Here is a 21,143-nt window from a genome sequence, read left to right as displayed (position 1 = left end):
CCAACATGTCGTTCAACACAGCATTAGCCATGTATTCAATACTACCACTTAAAATATTAAAATCCGCAACAAGTTTCTTATATCCATGTCCTCATGGGCTGCGTTGCACATGCCTTCTGTCCATCGGGTTAAAACAAACAGGTTACAACAAACATCCCTTATCGGGACATGGAGAAAGGGGCAGACATTCATCTCTGTGCCATGCAGACCCACTACCCAGCTCGAAGATTGATCACAGCCGTGTGGAATAATGCACTAAGTGATTTTTGAGATGCTCCAAATGGGTCCCAGAGCTCCTCTTCCCGCTTCTGGAAGAAATCGTCAATAGACCTAAAGAGCAACGTTGGTTGAGAGAGAGAGAAAGAGAGAGAGAGACCTCTGTCATTAAGCAAGTTGAGTGGGCCCTTTGCAATGGTGAGAGGAATGCCCCTGAAAATGGTTAGCAACAGACGTTTCACTGGTATTATAGGCCTTTTCTATTAGAAAAAGCAAATGCTCATTTATAACGTTATAAAAACGTTACAACCCTATCCGCCTAACCGTTAAATTCCGGTTGCCTATATGCAATTAAAAAGCCTAAATTAAACGAATAAATAGGATATAGCAGCAATAATACATATTAGGTTATAGGCTTCGTTTAAATTTCTTCAGAAAACAGTCTGTTACTTTTTTATTATTCAGTCGCCTAATCCCATAGGCAGGAATACGATTTGGAGAGTAGGTTAGCCACAGGCCTTGTTGCGTGCGGGAGCGACGTTCACCTTTCTTTAGAATGCCCTCGATGCTGGTATATAATCGCATTTGTCTGTGATGATTATGCAGTCTACGCTCCTCCACCTCCTGTTATTTTAGGAACGTTTTAGAAATACAAACCCTTGAAGAAGTGCACGAGAGGGTTCACCAAGAGGGTAGTTAAGGCCCATAGCTGTCCAGGTATGACCTTGATATATTTTGTTACAGTTTAACTCGCGAAGTCACTGCTTTAACTTTCATGTGGACTAAAAGTGATTACATCGTTTTTTGTAGGCCTACAAATAAATGATCTATAACGCATAAGTAGCAAACCTGAACGAATTATAATTAGGCTACTTAGAGTGCTAAGTAATTGTATTTGATTCAACTGCATTGTAGGAGGAAATTATATATTTTAAGGTTAAATACAATTACAATTGGAATAAAATACATTTTTCAGAAGGCGAAGCTACTAGTTTTTATTTGCTAATTGTATTAGGCATCAGGCTGCAATGACACAGTTAACATGCAATAGCCTATAAAACATTTATGCACTTGAATCAACACCGCAAAGAAAACATTAATTTCGAACCAAATGCCAAGTTGTATTATTTTTGTAATGAAAAATAGGCCTATCGTTTTCTCTTTTAAAATGCAGCGACTTCTGTGACTGAAATTACATTCCATAAAGCGCACTGCGCAATAACTCTACATAATCATGAAACGAAATTGTTAAACCGCATTTTACCTCCGTAAAAATAATACCGTGTATAAAGCTTATACAACTTTGTCTATACAACTTTGTCTATACAACTTTGTCTAGTCAAGGACTGTTTTTTTCCCTTTACTCACCCCTCTCTCCCTACCTCCCCCTCTTCGAGGAATAGCTCCATACCTGAACGAAGGCCACATCACCCAAAGGACAGCATCCTCCTCCTGAAATGAAAAAAGAAACACAAACACCCATCCTCTCCTCTTTCCACCACCGGCCTCCCCGTCCCTCTATCTCTTCATCTCTCCTAGCACTCGGTCTGTTGGGGCTGCGTGGTCGGGGATTTTCAGATGGAAAGGTAATTAGTTGGTAAGCATCTTAACCCAGTAGAGAGGGAGTAATCCATGCTGCCCTCATCCCTCTCCTCCTGCTGCTGGTGAACAGTTCGTCAGTGTCACGGAACTCTTTAGCGCGTGCGGCGCGTACAGTAGTCCCGTGCCGTGTGTCACTTGACGGATATTGCGAACATAGCCTATTAAGATTGCTGATGGTGACAATACTAATAATTTTAGATTATATTTGATTGTATTATCGTTTTTTAAGTGTATTGGCTATATGCCTACTGTTACGAGCATTACATTTTCATTATACTATTAATGTCCTTAGCCTCTAAAGCGTTCGCACAGATTTCTCCGTTTTTTAGGGCTTGTTGCGCTCACACTGCGCTCACACTGCGGCAGCATCGAATGACGCTCCTCATATGGTGGATAGTGAACCAGTGCAACAGTTCTTTCTCGAGGATGAGGATATCTATTCTCTAGCCTAGGCCCACTCCATGCCATGCAGTATGCGTCACCCTCCACGGCCGTTCACCTTCATCCCCATATTGACGTGGAGGCTTTAGAAAAAATGTGATGTAGGTAAATAATTAGTTTGTGTTAATCTAGTTTTCCACTCACAAGTTCTTTGCCTTTCCAGTTTTAGGATAGGCCTATAGTCTATACTTAAAACAATCTATTTATAAACAACACAAAACCTTTTATTTAGCCCAAGCAAAGAGCTTCATGCTTTCCTTTTTATCCAAGCCATTTCAGCTCAGAGATACATTTTATACAACCTGTGCTGTCCATCGGGTGTGGCATGAATCTTCCTCCATAACCATGTTCCCTCCCGTTGCTCGAAATGGGGCGCTGTCACTGAAAGGTCCCGCTCGAACTGTAGATCGGGACTCACATCCCTTCAATATATAGACCTACAGCCGGTGAACATCCCCCATACTCCAATTTTCTCCCATTCACCTGCTGTTGATAATTACACAGACAGACATAGAGGCCTACTTTGAAAAAGAGATCTCACCCTTTCAGGTGATCAGTGCTGAGTTCGTCAGAGAGGAGCGGTTTGGATTTCAAACCTTTTCAACCTCTAAAGTTGCGTTGAAATCTGTCCACGCGCACCCATTGTCCAAACCATACATTATAGAAAAGACGCAGCCGGCTGGTCACCCCTCGTGCTCTACCGCTGCTGGTAGATGTGCAGGCGGGCCATGTGCATTAATAATGATGTGGAGGTGGAGTATTGTCCTCTGAATACAGTGGGCCTATGCAATTTGATGAGAATCCCCGAGTTTACCAGTTATCATTAAAAAAAAAATAGACTATTTTAATTATATGTATTTTAAAACGATTTATTTCAAAATTGTGACTTTTGGTTTCATGTTGCACAACATAGCCTGTCCCTGTCCATTCACCGACTCATAAATAGGCCTACTAAACAGTTTAACGAATTAAGCATTTTATTGATTAAACTCGAACATAGAAAAGCAAAATAAGATACATCTTGATTTAGACTATTCTTAGAGGCTGCCTTTTAATTTTTTACTTAAACTAAGTAAACGCTATTTAAACTAAACCCATCATAATAACATTGATAATAATATAATTAATGAATAATCAAATCAAGGCGTTTAGTCAATCGTTACCTTACATTGTTCCATCGATTTTATTAGTACTTTTTATTCATTTAAATCTTTAAAGGTTACTTTATATCTTAGCCTATATTTTTCTCACATGATCCTTTCGTCCTTGAGGTGAGAGAATGACTGTAAAAGTAAAACCATAGTAAAGAGAACACTGTTCTTTCTACCTTTTCCTTTCATTTCCTCCGTCTCTCGGGCTGTTGAGTACTCCTTTTCTTGGAGAGAAAAGACATTCAAGTCGAATTTCTACTTTAAACTTTTCTGCCACCTACTGGATGAAAATAATACATCTAAAACTTAGATTTGTTGTTCAGTGATTTCAGTCTAGTCTGTTACTTATCCCCAAGTACCCCAGAGAGAATGTTGATTTTCTAATTCAATATTTCTGTATATGGAATAATATCATTTCATAAATAACATGTTTTAATGGTCTCCTTCCATTCAGTAGGCCTACCATTGTTGTCTCTACCTTCTTGCCCTTTGTGCTGTTGTCTGTGCCCAATAATCTTTGTACCCTGTGCTACTGCCATGTTGTGTTGCTACCATGTTTTTGTCATGTTGTGTTGCTACCATGCTGTGTTGTCATGTGTTAATGCCATGCTATGTTGTTGTCTTAGGTCTCTCTTTATGTAGTGTTGTGTTGTCTCTCTTGTGTGTTTTGTTCTATATATATATTTTTTTTTTTGTCCCAGCTCCAGTCCCCCAGGAGGCCTTTTGCCTTTTGGTAGGCTGTCATTGGAAATGAGAATTCGTTCTTAACTGACTTGCCTAGTTAAATAAAGGTTCAATAAAAAATAAATTACAATCTATGACTATATTTTGGCCATTAGCCAAACAAACCCTCAATGTGGTTAGACAGGCAGAACCAGGAAGTCACAAACATTTTCAGAGAAATGAAAGTAAGCAGACAGACAACGCCCCAATGCTTGTCCACAACTGTTCAGTCAGTCAGTGTGTGTATCAACATGGCAGAGGCAACTTTGGGTCAGGATCCCTTCTGCTGTTCAATCTGTCTGGATGTACTGAAGGATCCAGTGACTACTGCCTGTGGACACAGTTACTGTATGGGCTGTATTAAGGGCTGCTGGGATCAGGAAGATCTGAAAGGTGTCTACAGCTGTCCACTGTGCATGGAAAGCTTCATCCCAAGACCTGTTTTGAGGAAAAACATCTTATTGGTTGAATTAATGGAGAAACAGAAGAAGACAGGATTAAAATCTGCTCCTCCAGCTCTCTGTTATGCTGGACCTAGAGATGTGGAGTGTGATTTCTGCACTAGGAGGAAACTCAAAGCTGTCAAGTCCTGCCTGGTGTGTCTGGCATCTTACTGTGAGACTCACCTCCAGCCTCACTTTGAATCCCCTGCCTTTCAGAAGCACAAGCTGGTCAAAGCCTCCACACAACTCCAGGAGAAGATCTGCTCTCATCATGACAAACCACTGGAGGTTTACTGCCGTACCGATCAGCAGTGTATCTGTTATCTGTGTACAATGAATGAACATAAAGGCCATGATACAGCTGCAGCAGAAAGGACTGAGAAACAGGTAAGGATGACAACTCCACTGTTAAACATCATAGATCTGCATTTAGACATTTGTTAATCTCTTTACAACATATTGTTGATGTACCTCATATCAAATGGAAGTGTTTTATGTCAAAGGTGATATAACTGGAAGAGTAAGAAAAACATCCAACGCCCGGAGATGTCAAAGTACTTGAACAAAATTGCCTGATTATATTGTTGCAGTAATTTGGTGACTCTCATAAGTAATAATAATAACAATAATACTTTGACACGTCACAAAATGCAATCATTATGGTATTATATTTAAACATATCTCCTTCTTTTGGCTGCATCTCTGCGTCTCAGTGGTTTGAAGGACTATCCTATTTCACATGAACATCATGGAAGGAGCCTTTACAAAGTCTTGTCACCATTCTCTGCAGAAACAGTTGGTAGAGAATCAGCAGAAATCCCAGGAGAGAATCCAGCAGAAAGAGAAGGAGATGCAGGAGCTGAGACAGGCTGTGGTCTCTCTGAAGGTGAGTTTTAGGGTCATCTATATTTAAATGAAATATATATTAACATGACCAGCAAACCAATATTTCATTTCAGAATTGGTTAAAATTATGTTAGGGTCGGGGTAAAGGGTTTGGTGTAAGGTTAGGGTTAAGGTAAGGATCAGTTTTAGATGTTGGCTAGTCTATCCTGGGCTGAATGAAATGGACCCTCATTCTCTCTGTGTCTTCTAACAGCTCTCTGCACAGGTAGCGGTGGAGGACAGTGAGAGGATTTTTACTGAGCTGATCTGTTCCATTGAAAGAAGGAACTCTGAGGTGAAGCAGCAGATAACAGCCCAGGAAAATGCTGAAGTGAGTCGGGCTAAAAGGCAGCTGGAGCAGCTGGAGCAGGAGATAGCTGAGCTGAGGAGGAGAGATGCTGAGCTGGAGCAGCTTTCACACACAGAGGATCACATCCATTTCTTCCAGGTGACGTCAATCTGTCTATATCAGCAAAAAAATCTAAAAGAACTTGTAAACTTTAGATAAAACATCTCCACATTTCTGTTTTTTCAACCTGTTTCTCCCAACAGAGTTTTCAGTCTCTCTGTGTCCCCCCTGGATCTGATGCCTTACCCAGCATATCTGTCAATCCACACATATCTTTTCATTTTGTGAAGAATTTTGTATCTGAGGTGACAGAACAACTAGAGGATATCTGCAAGAAGGAAATTGCCAAACTATCATGGGAAGGTAGGTGAGAAGTATCAAATAGACTTGTTTTTTTACATGCCTCAAAATGAGCAATAGTGGTTACCTTGAATTCATGTTGAACCATAGAGTTGACTGTAGTAATCCTTTGTATATTGTTTGGGGTTTCTTGCGTTTTCTTGCATTCATTTGTGTGGTTTTGATTGTGGTAAGAACAGTGAGCTCTCCCACCATCTACACTCACCATAGGTTCAAACATCTGTCTTTATAGAACACCTGATGTGTGTTTACCACCACCATCTGTCTGCCCCTGGTGGTCTGGTGTGTAATTGCCCAAATAATAACAGATTATAAAATACACCCACATTTTATTATGGGGACTTTCATTTCAATCTTCTGGGTTACTGAGGAATGGATACATAAACCTGTGATTGAAATAACTGTCAAAACACCAATTATCAAGCTGACTTAAATCAATCAGTGCATCTCTCCCTTAGCACCTCCCTCTGACTACTTCATGGATGCCATTCCACATACTTCTTATTACAATTCCAACCAATTGGCAGGGCGGAGACCCAGCCCTCGCTGGATAACCCAACAACAATATTTTCAGAACAAGCAAGCGACCTTCAGCACTGTGAGGCCCAATGTGTCTCACATGGTGACCCCTCATCGCATGGCCGCCCAGGCTGCACCTGCTGTAACCCCAGTGCACATGCCTCAGTACAAGTATGCTGCAGGAGTGAGCAAGCCTTCATACATTCATACACTTCCCCAGGTTGTTAAGCAGCAGCCTGCTGTCCCTGTGCAGGAGGACCAGGAGCCTCTGACTGCCTCCAAGCTGGCTGCTGCTCCTCCTCAGGAACAGAAGGAAATGCTGGGTCAACGCCTCTACCCGCTCATCCAGAACATGCACCCCAGTCTGGCAGGAAAGATCACTGGCATGTTGCTGGAGATTGACAACTCTGAGCTGCTCTACATGCTGGAGTCTCCAGAGTGTCTCCGCTCCAAGGTGGATGAAGCTGTGACTGTGCTGCATGCTCACCAGGCCAAACAGGCAACAATGAGACAAGAAAAACTAAAGAAAAGGAAATAATTTGATTCAGCTGGGTCCAGAGATCACCAGACAAAAATGGAAAATGGTCCAAATAAAACAGTTGGGGTATAATTACAACAGATAATGAAATTACTATGGCTGTCAAATGATACAAAAATGCAATTGAGTTCATCACTGGATTTGCTGTGATAAATTGCGATTTATCGCAAATTCTGAATTTGCTCAAATTGAGCCGTATTTTAAAACAATTGATACAAAAAGTATGACGAAAATATTGACATCTTGATTTTTTCCAAACAAATGGTAAGTAGAATCCAGGTAAACAGATGAAGCAAACTTTCTTTAACCGCCATGTCAAACTGTTTTGACATTACAGTGTTGTTTTTAGTTGAATATATTGTGTATTTTGGATGTTTTCAGTGTATTATGAACGCTTTCAGACAATACGATTAATCACAATTAAAAATAATTTGTGCACAAAAATTACAAACAGTTAACTGATTAACTCTGGCAGCCCTAGAAATGACTGAAAGCATTCTTTTCTGGCACGTTGTTCCTTTTAAATGTATGAATGCTTGGGATATTGAGAGTCTATGGCATTGTGAAATGTACAGTGCCTTCATAAATATAAGACTTATTCCACATTTTGTTGTGTTACAGCCTGAATCCATCTACACACAACACCCCATAGTGACAAATTGAAAACATGTTTTTAGACATTTATGCAAATTAATAGAAAATAGAAAATTAATAGAAAATTAAAAATAGAAACATCTCATTTAAATAAGTATTCACACCCCTGAGTCAATACTTTGTACAAGAACCTTTGGCAGTGATTACAGTTGAGAATCTTTCTGGGTAAGGGGTGGCAGGTAGCCTAGTGGTTAGAGCGTTGGACTTGTAACCGAAAGGTTGCAAGATTGAATCCCCGAGCTGACAAGGTAAAAATCTGTTGTTCTGCATCTGAACAAGGCAGTTAACCCACTGGTAGGCCGTCATTGAAAATAAGAATTTGTTCTTAACTGACTTGCCTAGTTAAATGAAGGTTTAAAAAAAGTCTCTAAGAGCTTTCCATTTGCCTATTATTATTTTGAAAACTCTTCAAGCTCGATTGTTGATCCTTGCTAAATCAACTTTTTCAGGACTTACCATAGGTTTTCAAGTAGATTTTAAGCCACAATTGTAACTCGGCCATTCAGGAACAATCACTGTCTTCTTAGTAAGTAACTCCAGTGTAGATTTAGCCTTGTGTTTTAGGTTATTGTCCTGCGGAAAGGTGAATTCATCTTTCAGTGTTTTTTATTTATTTATTTTATTTAACCTTTATTTAACTAGGCAAGTCAGTTAAGAACATATTCTTATTTACAATGACGACCTACCAAAAAGCAAAATACCTCCTGCGGGGACTAGGGCTGGGTTTTAAAAACTACAAATTAAAAATAAAAATAAAATAACATATAAATATAGGACAAAACACATATCCCAACAAGAGAGACAACACAACACTACATAAAGAGACAATAACATAGCAAGGCAGCAACAGATGACAACACAGCATGGTAGCAACACAACATGACAAGAACATGGTAGCAACACAACATGGTAGCAGTACAAAACATGGTACAAACATTATTGGGCGTTGACAACAGCACAAAGGGCAAGAAGGTAGAGACAACAATACATCATGCGAAGCAGCCACAACTGTCAGTAAGAGTGTCTATGATTGAGTCTTTGAATGAAGAGATTGAGATAAAACTGTTCAGTTTGAGTGTTTGTTGCAGCTCGTTCCAGTTGCTAGCTGCAGCGAACTGAAAAGACGAGCAACCCAGGGATGTGTGTGCTTTGGGGACCTTTAACAGAATGTGACTGGCAGAACGGGTGTTGCATGTGGTGGATGAGGGCTGCAGTAGATATCTCTGGTGTGTCTGGTGGAAAGCAGACTGAACCAGGATTGCCTCTAGGATTTTGCCTGTGCTTAGCTCAGTATAGTTTACTTTTTATCCTGAAAAACTCCCCAGTACTTAACGATTACAAGCATACCCATAACATGATACAGCCACCACTATGCTTGAAAATATGGAGAGTGGTAGTCAGTAATGTGTTGTATTAGATTTGCCCCAAACTTTGTTTTCAGGACAAAAAGTTAATTACTTTGCCACATTTTTTTTGCAGTATGACATTAGTGCCTTTTAGCAAACATGATGCATGTTTTGGAAAATGTTGTATTCTTTACAGGCTTCCTTCTTTTTGCTCTGTCAATTAGGCTAGTATTTTGGAGTAACTACAATGTTGTTGATCAATGCTCAGTTTTCTCCTATCACAGCCATTAAACTGGGTAACTGTGTTAAAGTCACCATTGGCCTCATGGTGAAATCCCTGAGCAGTTTCCTTCCTCTCCGGCAACTGACATAGGAAGGACGCCTGTATCGTTGTAGTGACGGGGTATACACTATCCAAAGTGTAATTAATAACTTCACCATGCTGAAAGGGATATTCAGTGTCTGTTTACATTTTTTTTTTTTTACCTATCCATCCTTCTTTGTGAGGAATTGGAAAACCTCCCTAGTCTTTGTGGTTGAATCTGTTTGAAATTCAATGCTCGACTGAGGGACCTTACAGATAATTGTATGTGTGGGGTACAGAGATGAGGTAGCCTAGTGGTAAAATGTGTCGGGCCAGCAACGGAAATGTTGCTAGTTCAAATCCCCAAGGTGAAATATATTTTGATGTGCTCTTGAGCAAGGCACTTAGTCCTAGTTGCTTTGGATAAGAGTGTCTGCTAAAATGTGAATGTTGTCATTTGAAAGTCATGTTGACCACTATTATTGCACAAAGAGTGAGTCCGTGCAACTTATTAAGCAGAATCTTTACTCCAGAACTTACAAAGGGGTTGAATACTTATTGACTCAAAACATTTCAGCTTTTCATTTTTAATTAATTTGTCCTGCATCAGGCAAAAAAACTGTCAGTGGTCCTGGAGTATTTAAAGCATATTGAAGCAACTTAATGACTTCCGAGAGCCGATCTGTTATCCAACAATTATTATTATTATTATTATTATTATTATTATTATTAACCCTCTATTATAATTATATAAAAGCCCCTTAGATATTCTCACAGACCAGATTTGTCCTAACGCAAAATGCCTCTTAGATATTAATTTAGAATCCTCCAATCCTCTAAATTTAATTAGACCTACAGTTTATTGATCTGCAGGTATTTTCATTTAGAAGCCGCCTCTTAATGAGTTCCCGAGAGCCATGTCATACCAATTATTATTGGATTATTCACCATGGTAACCACTTGTTAGTATTACATTGAAAATTATGTGCGTTTGTATATATTTTTTCAAATTCAATAATAGATTTGTACCACTGTAGATGCTGTGTTTTTATTTACAGTAGTGTATTATGTACTCTAAAGTTTTACATTTCTATCTCCAAACCTCATACAACCGCAAAATGTAGGACAAAGCATTTAATGTACAGTATTTTTTCATCAACATCTTTATTTTTTCGTTAATAAAATATTGATAAAAATACTCTTTGGAAATGCAGATGTTTATTTCAACTACCGTACATCTCAGCTACATAAATCCTAAATCTAACAGTATCTTTGAAATGTCTCCAGTAGATTTTTGTTCCTCCTGAAAGCTCTAATTGTCATGCCCTGATCTGTTTCACCTGTCCTTGTGCTTGTCTCCATCCTCCTCCAGGTGTCGCCCATCTTCCCCATTATCCCCTAGGTACTTACACCTGTGTTCTCTGTTTGTCTGTTACCAGTTCGTCTTGTTTGCCAAGTCAACCAGCATTTTGTCTCAGCTCCTGCTTTTCCCCAGTCTCTCTTTTTCTCGCTTTCTTGGTTTTGACCTTTGCCTGTCCTGACTCTGAGCCCGCCTGCCTGACCACTCTGCCTGCTACAGACCCTGAGCCTGCCTGCCGTCCTTTGCCTTTGCCACTACTCTGGATTATCGACCCCTGCCCACCTTGATCTGTTGTTTGCCTGCCCCTGTTAATGTAATACACATTGTTACTTTAACACAGTCGGCATTTGGGTCTTACCTGAAACTTGATAGTATGAACTGGCCATGACTGACCCAGCAGATTTGGACCAGCTCCGCAACACCATCTCCTCCCAAGGAGCCACCATTAGTAGAGACGAAGAGATGCTTCGTGGTCTGATGGAAGGGTTCCAGGACGTGGCCAAACGTCACGACCTAGCATTGGCCGCATCGTGGGATCAATTCTGCCTACCAGGCAGCCTACAATGACGGTAACGTCCCAGCCCCTCAGTAACCTGGCTGTTAGCAGCGCCGTCACCCCGGTTTCCCGGGAACCCCGTTTACCTTCCCCGGAGCGCTACGATGGAGATTCCAGAACCTGACGGTCCTTTCTCTCCCAGTGCTCCCTCGTTTTCGAGCTGCAGCCTTCTTCGATCCCCTCGGACCACTCAAAGATAGCGTACATTATTACGCAGATGTCCGGGAGGGCACTCGCCTGGGCCACAGAGGTGTGGGAGCAACAATCCGCCATCTGCCTCAGTCTGGAGGTATTCGTGGCGGAGGGGACAAAACATTTTCTAGGCTCCGGTGTCCAGGAGAGAGGCTGCCCAGAAGTTACTCCAGCTTCAGCAGGACTCCCTCAGTGTGGCCGATTATGCAGTGGATTTCCACACGCTAGCAGCGGGGGGTGCCTGGAACCCGGAAGTGCTGTTCGACACATTCCTGCACGGATTATCGGGGGAATTAAAGGATGAGCTTGCAGCCCGGAAACTACCGACGGATCTCGACTCACTCATCACTTTAACGATGGTTGGCTACGGGAATGTAGGAGGAAGAAGAGGTCTGATTGTGGTCCCAATCGCTCACTCAAGGATCCCACCTTGCATCTAATGAACTCCGGAAGTCCCCTAGAGGATTTGAGCTTACCCGACTTCCTTCATGAGCCTCCGATGACTGCCGATTTGCCTCTTCCTGAGCCGATGAAGCTCGGCAGGACTAGGCTGTCTCCAGCCTAACGCGTACTCAGACTTAACACCCAGAGTTATCTGTATTGCAGTACTGCCGGTCATTATGTGTCAACCTGTCCCTTCAAGAGACCTAGCTCTTTGGTAGGAATGGGTCTTAAGGATAATTTTGCTTCTCCCCCTACTCGCCCCCTCTCCATGCCACCCTGCGGTGGGGCAACCAGTCCAAGTCTCTCCAGATACTCATCGACTCTGGTGTCCGAGCTGGACATCCCCACTCAACCCCTCTCCATTCCCATGAATGTTAGAGCGCTGGACGGGCGCTCTATGGGCCGGGTCACCCACCATACCACCCCATCAACCTACGTCTGTCGGGGAACCACAGCGAGATGATCCAATTCCTGCTAATTGAGTCTCCACAGGTATCTGTGGTATTGGGATTCTCTTGGCTCCAGCAACACAATCCCTCGATTGACTGGTCTACTGATGCCATTGTGGGCTGGAGCCCATTCTACCACGCTCATTGCTGAAATCAGCCCCGGGACGTCTTCCTGGGGGCATGGAAATTGCCCCAAAACTGTCCGCCATTCCCACACAGTACCAGGACCTCCAGGAGGGGTTCAGTAAGGCCTGAGCCACTTAGCTTCCACAACACCGACCGGTACCCAAGGATGTTAAGCCAGGGGCACTGGCACACCGCTATAGCCCCGCGGCTACACCCCCAGAAGCTGAGACCTTTTCCCCCTGCTCCAGAGTCATTAGCCCCTCTGCTGTTCGTCCTCTGTTGCCCAGTACCCTCTGTATACTTCCTACTTGTCATGTGTCTAGATGTAAACCCATGTCTCACAGCCCTTTATCTCCTGTTTCCCATCTTCCCCATTATCCACTGGGTACTTATACCTGTGTCCTCTATTTTTCCGTTGCCAGTTAGTCTTGTTTATCAAGTCAACCAGCGTTTTGTCTCAGCTCCTACTTTTCCCCAGTCTCTCTTTTTCCCGCTCTCTTGGTTTTGGCCTTTGCCTGTCCTGAATCTGAGCCTGCCTGCCTGACCACTCTGCCTACTCTTGACCTTAAGCCTGCCTCCCATCCTATGCCTTTGCCACCACCTTGGCAAAGGCATAGGCAACAGTCAAATGTATTCCTGAACTCAATCACTTTAGACGACATATTGAGGTTTATTCATTGTTTAAATATTCAAGGCTACCTTTGTTATTTCATTTTATAACAAAAATGCTTGCATGTATTTAAAGACATGGATGACTTCTACACTGTGTGATGACATGCACAAATGAATGAATGATTGATTGATATACTGTATATTGAAGTAGGTCAGTATGCCAATAAGTAAGTTACGCTAAAACAGCTACTGTACAGTAAGCAGGACTCTTAGGTCCACAGCTCCATGTCATTTCATTAACTTAACTTCTCAAAGATGCCCTCTGGTGGTCAAACTAGCATTAATGTCAACAATTGCTGACAATTAAATAACGTGCCATAGAATTCTGTGGCACCCAGTACCTGCAGTGTGATGCAACTTTTAAAGGAAGAACCACTTGAGAGGACGGTGAAGGAGGTGCAGAGGCTAAAGGAGACCGTGGAGCAGCTGAAGAGAGCTTGCATGGAGTGCAGGATGAGCAAGATGGAGAGGAAGAGAGAGAGGCTGGGGGACAGAGTGAGGGAGAAAGAAGAAAGAGGGGAAGAAGGAGGTAGAGAGACAGGGAGACAGAGAAAGTAAGATGGAGATGGACAAGGAGGGAGAGGGGGCAAGTGACAGGGAGAGAACAATTGTGGAAGAGGGAGTGGAGAGGGCCAAGGAGATTGAGACAAAATCTCAATTTAATAAATGTTTTATTCAGGCTGTAACAAAACAAAATGTGGAAAAGGTAAAGGGGTGTGAATACTTTCTTGAGGCACTGTATGTCTCTCTTTTCATTTGTGGGAATACTTGGGCACAGATTTCCTGAATTAACCTGTTAGATGTACAGTAATCTAAAATGATATACAGTGCCTTGCGAAAGTATTCGGCCCCCTTGAACTTTGCGACCTTTTGCCACATTTCAGGCTTCAAACATAAAGATATAAAACTGTATTTTTTTGTGAAGAATCAACAACAAGTGGGACACAATCATGAAGTGGAACGACATTTATTGGATATTTCAAACTTTTTTTAACAAATCAAAAACTGAAAAATTGGGCGTGCAAAATTATTCAGCCCCCTTAAGTTAATATTTTGTAGCGCCACCTTTTGCTGCGATTACAGCTGTAAGTCGCTTGGGGTATGTCTATCAGTTTTGCACATCGAGAGACTGAAAGTTTTTCCCATTCCTCCTTGCAAAACAGCTCGAGCTCAGTGAGGTTGGATGGAGAGCATTTGTGAACAGCAGTTTTCAGTTCTTTCCACAGATTCTCGATTGGATTCAGGTCTGGACTTTGACTTGGCCATTCTAACACCTGGATATGTTTATTTTTGAACCATTCCATTGTAGATTTTGTTTTATGTTTTGGATCATTGTCTTGTTGGAAGACAAATCTCCGTCCCAGTCTCAGGTCTTTTGCAGACTCCATCAGGTTCTTCCAGAATGGTCCTGTATTTGGCTCCATCCATCTTCCCATCAATTTTAACCATCTTCCCTGTCCATGCTGAAGAAAAGCAGGCCCAAACCATGATGCTGCCACCACCATGTTTGACAGTGGGGATGGTGTGTTCAGCTGTGTTGCTTTTACGCCAAACATAACGTTTTGCATTGTTGCCAAAAAGTTCAATTTTGGTTTCATCTGACCAGAGCACCTTCTTCCACATGTTTGGTGTGTCTCCCAGGTGGCTTGTGGCAAACTTTAAACAACACTTTTGATGGATATCTTTAAGAAATGGCTTTCTTCTTGCCACTCTTCCATAAAGGCCAGATTTGTGCAATATACGACTGATTGTTGTCCTATGGACAGAGTCTCCCACCTCAGCTGTAGATCATGGGCCTCTTGGCTGCATCTCTGATCTGCATCTCTGATCAGTCTTCTCCTTGTATGAGCTCAAAGTTTAGAGGGACGGCCAGGTCTTGGTTGATTGGCAGTGGTCTGATACTCCTTCCATTTCAATATTATCGCTTGCACAGTGCTCCTTGGGATGTTTAAAGCTTGGGAAATATTTTTGTATCCAAATCCGGCTTTAAACTTCTTCACAACAGTATCTCGGACCTGCCTGGTGTGTTCCTTGTTCTTCATGATGCTCTCTGCGCTTTTAACGGACCTCTGAGACTATCACAGTGCAGGTGCATTTATACGGAGACTTGATTACACACAGGTGGATTGTATTTATCATCATTAGTCATTTAGGTCAACATTGGATCATTCAGAGATCCTCACTGAACTTCTGGAGAGAGTTTGCTGCACTGAAAGTAAAGGGGCTGAATAATTTTGCACGCCCAATTTTTCAGTTTTTGATTTGTTAAAAAAGTTTGAAATATCCAATAAATGTCGTTCCACTTCATGATTGTGTCCCACTTGTTGTTGAGTCTTCACAAAAAAATACAGTTTTATATCTTTATGTTTGAAGCCTGAAATGTGGCAAAAGGTCGCAAAGTTCAAGGGGGCCGAATACTTTCGCAAGGCACTGTATATGTCAGTGGTCCACTTGATGTACTTACACAAAATCATTCAAACAAACTCTACCAATGTAATCATTGTGTATAGTAGACTTGTCTTTAAATACATTAAGTCGGGGGTTTTCAAACTTGGGTCCGCAGCCCCCTAGATGTCCGCGGAAATAGCCTACTGCAGGGGGTCCATGAATATAAAATACATTTCTTAGGTGAAAAATATTTGTTTTATTAATATTGCTAGCTGTAACAGAATACCATTGTGTATACAATTGTTACATTACATTTTAGTAATTTAGCAGGCGCTCTTATCCAGAGCGACTTACAAGAGCAATTAGGGTTAAGTGTTTTGATCAAGGACACAACAACAGATTTTTCACCTACTCAGCTCGGGGATTTAAACCAGTGACCTTTCAGTTACTAGGTCAACACTCTTAAATGCTAGGCTATGTCTCTGGGTCCAGTATGAAGGAAGTTAGAGGTAGTTTCACGAGCCAATGCTTACTTGCGTTAGTGCAATATCTGGAAGTGTACAGGAACCGTTAGCATGCTAGCTGTTCCTGTTCATCCGACTCTGGGGAAGTAGTAAATGGCTTGATTGTCAAAATCTCAAACTATCCATTTCCTATGGAGAAAATGACTGTCATTTGAGCTAATTACAGGGGGGTTTCTGTATAGAACATTCTTAGGCGGGCCGTCAAAGTGTACATTTTTGGGATGGAACAACAGTTTCAGTGTCAGCTTAAGAAACTATAATGAGACAGAAAGCATACATAAAAGATATTGACCTACACTATATATACAAAAGAATGTGGACACCCCTTCAAACTAGTGGATTCGGCTATTTCAGCCACACCCATTGCTGACAGGTGTATAAAATCGAGCACACAGCCATGCAATCTCCACAACAATATTGGCAGTAGAATGGCTTTACTGAAGAGTAACGTGGCACCGTCATAGGATGCCACCTTTCCAACAAGTTAGCTCATCAAATTTCTTCCCTTTTAGAGCTGCCCTGGGCAACTGTAAATGCTGTTATTGTGAAGTGGAAACGTCTGGGATCAAAAATCGTCTGTCCTCGTTTGCAACACTCACTTTTGAGTTCCAAACTGCCTCTGGAAGCAACGTCAGCAGAACTGTTAGTTGGGAGCTTCATGAAGTGGGTTTCCATGGCCGAGCAGCCGCACACAAGCCTATGATCTCCATGCGCAACTTTACAGTTGGCACTATGCATTTGGGCAGGTAGCATTCTGGTGGTTAGAGCGTTGGACTAGTAACTGGAAGCGTTGGACTAGTAACTGGAAGGTTGCAAGTTCAAACCCCCGAGCTGACAAGGTACAAAATCTGTCGTTCTGCCCCTGAACAAGGCAGTTAACCCACTGTTCCTAGGCCGTCATTGAAAATAAGAATTTGTTCTTAACTGACTTGCCTAGTTAAATAAAAGTAAAATAAAAAAATAAAAAAATTCATTATCCTAAAATCCACCAAACCCAGATTCGTCCATCAGAAATGCCAGATGGTGAAGCATGATTCATCACCAGAGAATGGGTTTCAACTGCTCCAGAGTCCAATGGTGTTGAACTTTACACCACTCCACCACGTCGGCTGGTTTCTCCACCACTTGGAGCTGATTTCCTGGTGGTTTTATAGTCTTTTATGTCCAACATTGAAAATTCCACACACATTTAAAAATATGTTTTGCTCAGAAAACTCGGGGGCCCAAATAAAACCATGAGGTCCACACAGAAATGGTTTGTTGAGATTGGTGTGGAAGAACTTGACTGGCCTGCACAGAGCCCTAACCTCAACCACATCGAACACCTTTGGAATGAACTGGAACGCCGACTGCGAGCCAGGCCTACTCGCCCAACATCAGTGCCCTACCTCTAATGCTCTTGTGGCTGAATGGAAACAAGTCCCTGGAGCAATGTTCCAACATCTAATGGAAAGCCAACCCAAAAGAGTGGAGGCTGTTATAAAAACAAAGGGGGGACTAACATGCCCATGATTTTGGAATGAGATGTTCGATGAGCATGTGTCCACATACTTTTGGTTATGTAGTGTATATATATATATATTTTTTTTTTATAATACCATCTTTGAGGAGTAACAAATCAAATAAAAACTAGAAAATTTCAAAATCCGGGCATTCAGGGAACATACGCATTGATGTTGTTATAATGTATGAGCACAGGAACACAGCATCAGCAATGACAAAATACATAATATTGCAGTAAATTAGCTTTAAAATTGCATCATTTTCTCTCAGCTCAATGGAAACATTTGTAGAATTGCTGAAAATGTGCTTTACAACAGCAGAATGTTCGCTACGCCCCAACACACTCATCCAACATATTACTACTTTACTCAAAAATGATCTGTACTTTTCTCTCGAAACAAGTTAATAGTTTATCTAAAGGCTTTACTACTTGTATATTTAAAAAAATATATATTAAAGATCTAACTTCGTTGAAATATATCTAAACTTTTTCCAAATAGAATTTTTTAAATAAAATTACTACAAAATTATTTTGTTGAAATATCTCCAAAACTTGTGAAGACAGAGGAAATATTTGAGCAAGAGCAGTGGCAGCCAGGGAAAGTGTTGGGGAAATAATTTGGTGACATCTTGTGGTCTTATTGTGAATTATGGGGGGGGGGGGGGGGGGGTTACCCCCTAGTGCCCTTTGCTCGTACACCTGCCACTAACTCTAGCAGGCTTGTTACTGCGCATGCATATCGCACATGGCCAGTCGAATGCGGAACTCTTCATTGAGACACTGCTTAAACATCAATCCATGGGCGAGTCAGTGCCACATGTTTATTTGTGCCAAAATCTAAGAGGAAGAAAAGTTATCTTGCCCATTCAGCATGCTATGGTGTGAAATAGGCTTTTAGAAGTGTCGTCTTTGTTGTATTACTTATCGTTAATGCCATCTTTGGTGTGCTTATCAATGCACAAGCACATTTTTCCTACTCCTATCGCGCTTTCTGCTATCTGTCGAACCAACAGAACAGCTTGTTGCGTTGTGGTGGCCATAGACATATAATCCATTAAAGGGTTTTGGAACCTCTAAACCTGTCAATTTGACTGTTAAACTCATGAGTAGGTACACTAACAATTGAATAGTAGGGGGTAACTACCTAAAAAATAAATTAATTTGCAGTACGCTGATCTAATTGTTTTAATTTGAGAAAAAGTTGTAGATATATTCCAATGAAGTTAGATCTATACATTTTTTTTAAATATAAAATTAAGAAAGCCTTAAGATTAATAATCCACTTGTTTAGAGAGAAAAATGTAGATCATTTTTGAGTAAAGTAGTAATTTGGATGAGTTTGTTGGGGGCAACTAGACTTAGCCCTTACTAAAGAATTTATACATAAAATTATTAAATGGATTTTAACACACTTGTCTGAAACCCTATCCCATAATATTCTACCAGGGTAACTGGCACCCCCCGGACTTTAAAAAAACGCCTATAAACAACATTTCATGAAATAACTAAAAAAGTGTAAACTGTAGCCATTTATTTCCCTTTATAGTTATTTGCCTAAACATGACCTTCATCCATATACCAATTATTTTTCCAAACATTGCTTTTTTTGTGACAGAAATTAGACATTGTTCTTAGGGGGGGGGGGCTAGTTACTCAGAATTAATGAAGTTAGCGGAGTTAGCGTGCCCCTAAGGATTTGTTGCCATAGAAATGTATCTGACAAAAAGGTGAGCCACTTTCGTATGACCGATTATCCCAAGTTGAACTCAAAGTTGACTCACTAACTCCTCAAACCCGGAACGTAGTATATACCTCTGGTCGCTACATGAAAGGAGATGATTGTTTGTAAGATGGCCTCCCCCGGGTCAGGGTCATTGAAGATCAGTGTGAGTCTGGGGTCAGTTTCACTCTCTCTGGGTGTATATCCCAATAATATGTATTTTCTCCCAAAGTGTGCACTCATTTACTACTTCCCACAAAGCAGTGGATTGGTGGAGGCTTGGGCTAGTGCGAAATTCCATCATATTTCTTCTACCAATAATTTCCTTTCAAATCAGTGAAGGGAAGTGAACAAGAGCACACTGGGAGGAAGGAGAGATAATTGGGACATAGCCACTATCTGCCTCCTCCTTGCCACAGGCACTGGCAGAAAAGATAGGAGAGAGAGAGGAGGATGAATAACAGGGAATCTGTTTTTTGTTCTACCATCTGTGATGTCAGATACATAGATATTATGTTTACTCTAATCATCAGTCAATAATACACACTAAAAAGGTTACATTATTACAATAACATAATTCATTAATTAGACCAAGTGTCAGTCAATGGGAATCTAAAGACTGTTTCATCGATGTTGTAAATGTTTTACTCATTTCCATTCTATCATGTTTCAGGTAAGACCCAGATGCGGACAACGTCGAAGTAACAACAGTTGATTAATCGAACAGGGGCAGGCAAAAAGCAGGTCAAGGGCAGGCAGAGGCGATAATCCAGATAGGTGGGGCAAAGGTACAGGATGGCAAGCAGGCTCAGGGTCAGGGTAGGCAAAGGTCAGTAATCCAGAAAGGTGGGGCAAAGGTACAGGATGGCAGGCAGGCTCAGGGTCAGGGCAGGCAAAGGTCAGTAATCCAGATAGGTGGGGCAAAGGTACAGGACGGCAAGCAGGCTCAGGCAGAATGGTCAACACCGGGAAAACAAGGAAACAGGAACAATCGAGAGACAGGAGCAGAGGGAAAACCGCTGGTAGGCTTGACGAAACAAAACGAACTGGCGACAGACAGAGAACACGGGTATAAATACACAGGGGATAATGGGGAAGATGGGCATCACCTGGAGGGGGGTGGAGACAATCACAAAGGGTGTGACACCATCTCTATATTTTTTTCACATTAGCCTTATACCTCTCTCCTGGGACTGAATTGAGGAAAGAGAATGAATGACATTGTAGGCAGAAATTGTTGTGTGCCTGGGCATAAGTAAAAATGCCTAGGGAAACATTCTCCAGCAAAACTACACCAACATATTTAAGTGAAGATTTTTGGAATCACATTGTGTCACGACCTGACCTTAGAGAGCTTTTTATGTCTCTATCTTGGTTTGGTCAGGGTGTGATTTGGGGTGGGCATTCTATGTTCCTTTTTCTATGTTTTGTATTTCTTTGTTTTGGCCGGGTATGGTTCTCAATCAGGGACAGCTGACTATCGTTGTCTCTGATTGGGAACCATACTTAGGTAGCTTTTCCCCACCTATGTTTTGTGGGTAGTTGTTTTCTGTTTAGTGTTCTGCACCTGACAGGACTGTTTCGGTGTCATTTTGCACTTTGTTATTTTTGTTCTAGTGTTCAGTTGTTAATAAAAGTCATGAACACGTACCACGCTGCGCTTTGGTCCGATTCTTC

The 21,143-nt window shown here is 41.6% G+C and overlaps 1 protein-coding gene across 1 annotated transcript; it reads left to right on the top strand.

Moving 5' to 3' along the window:
• The first annotated feature begins 4,318 nt into the window (after nucleotides 1-4,318).
• Nucleotides 4,319-7,237, top strand: LOC110522087 (E3 ubiquitin-protein ligase TRIM47). The gene is given in 6 exon segments (XM_021600184.2): nucleotides 4,319-4,963; nucleotides 5,367-5,462; nucleotides 5,676-5,909; nucleotides 6,014-6,173; nucleotides 6,629-7,060; nucleotides 7,063-7,237. Coding segments are annotated over 6 exon segments (1,530 nt in total). The 5' UTR covers nucleotides 4,319-4,384; the 3' UTR covers nucleotides 7,092-7,237.
• Nucleotides 7,238-21,143: the final 13,906 nt, after the last annotated feature.

Source organism: Oncorhynchus mykiss, chromosome 1 (genome assembly GCF_013265735.2).
Source record: "Oncorhynchus mykiss isolate Arlee chromosome 1, USDA_OmykA_1.1, whole genome shotgun sequence".
In the NCBI taxonomy this organism is placed as follows: domain Eukaryota; kingdom Metazoa; phylum Chordata; class Actinopteri; order Salmoniformes; family Salmonidae; genus Oncorhynchus; species Oncorhynchus mykiss.
Note: the sequence above shows the minus strand (reverse complement) of the source record. Positions and strands in the feature narration are given on the sequence as shown.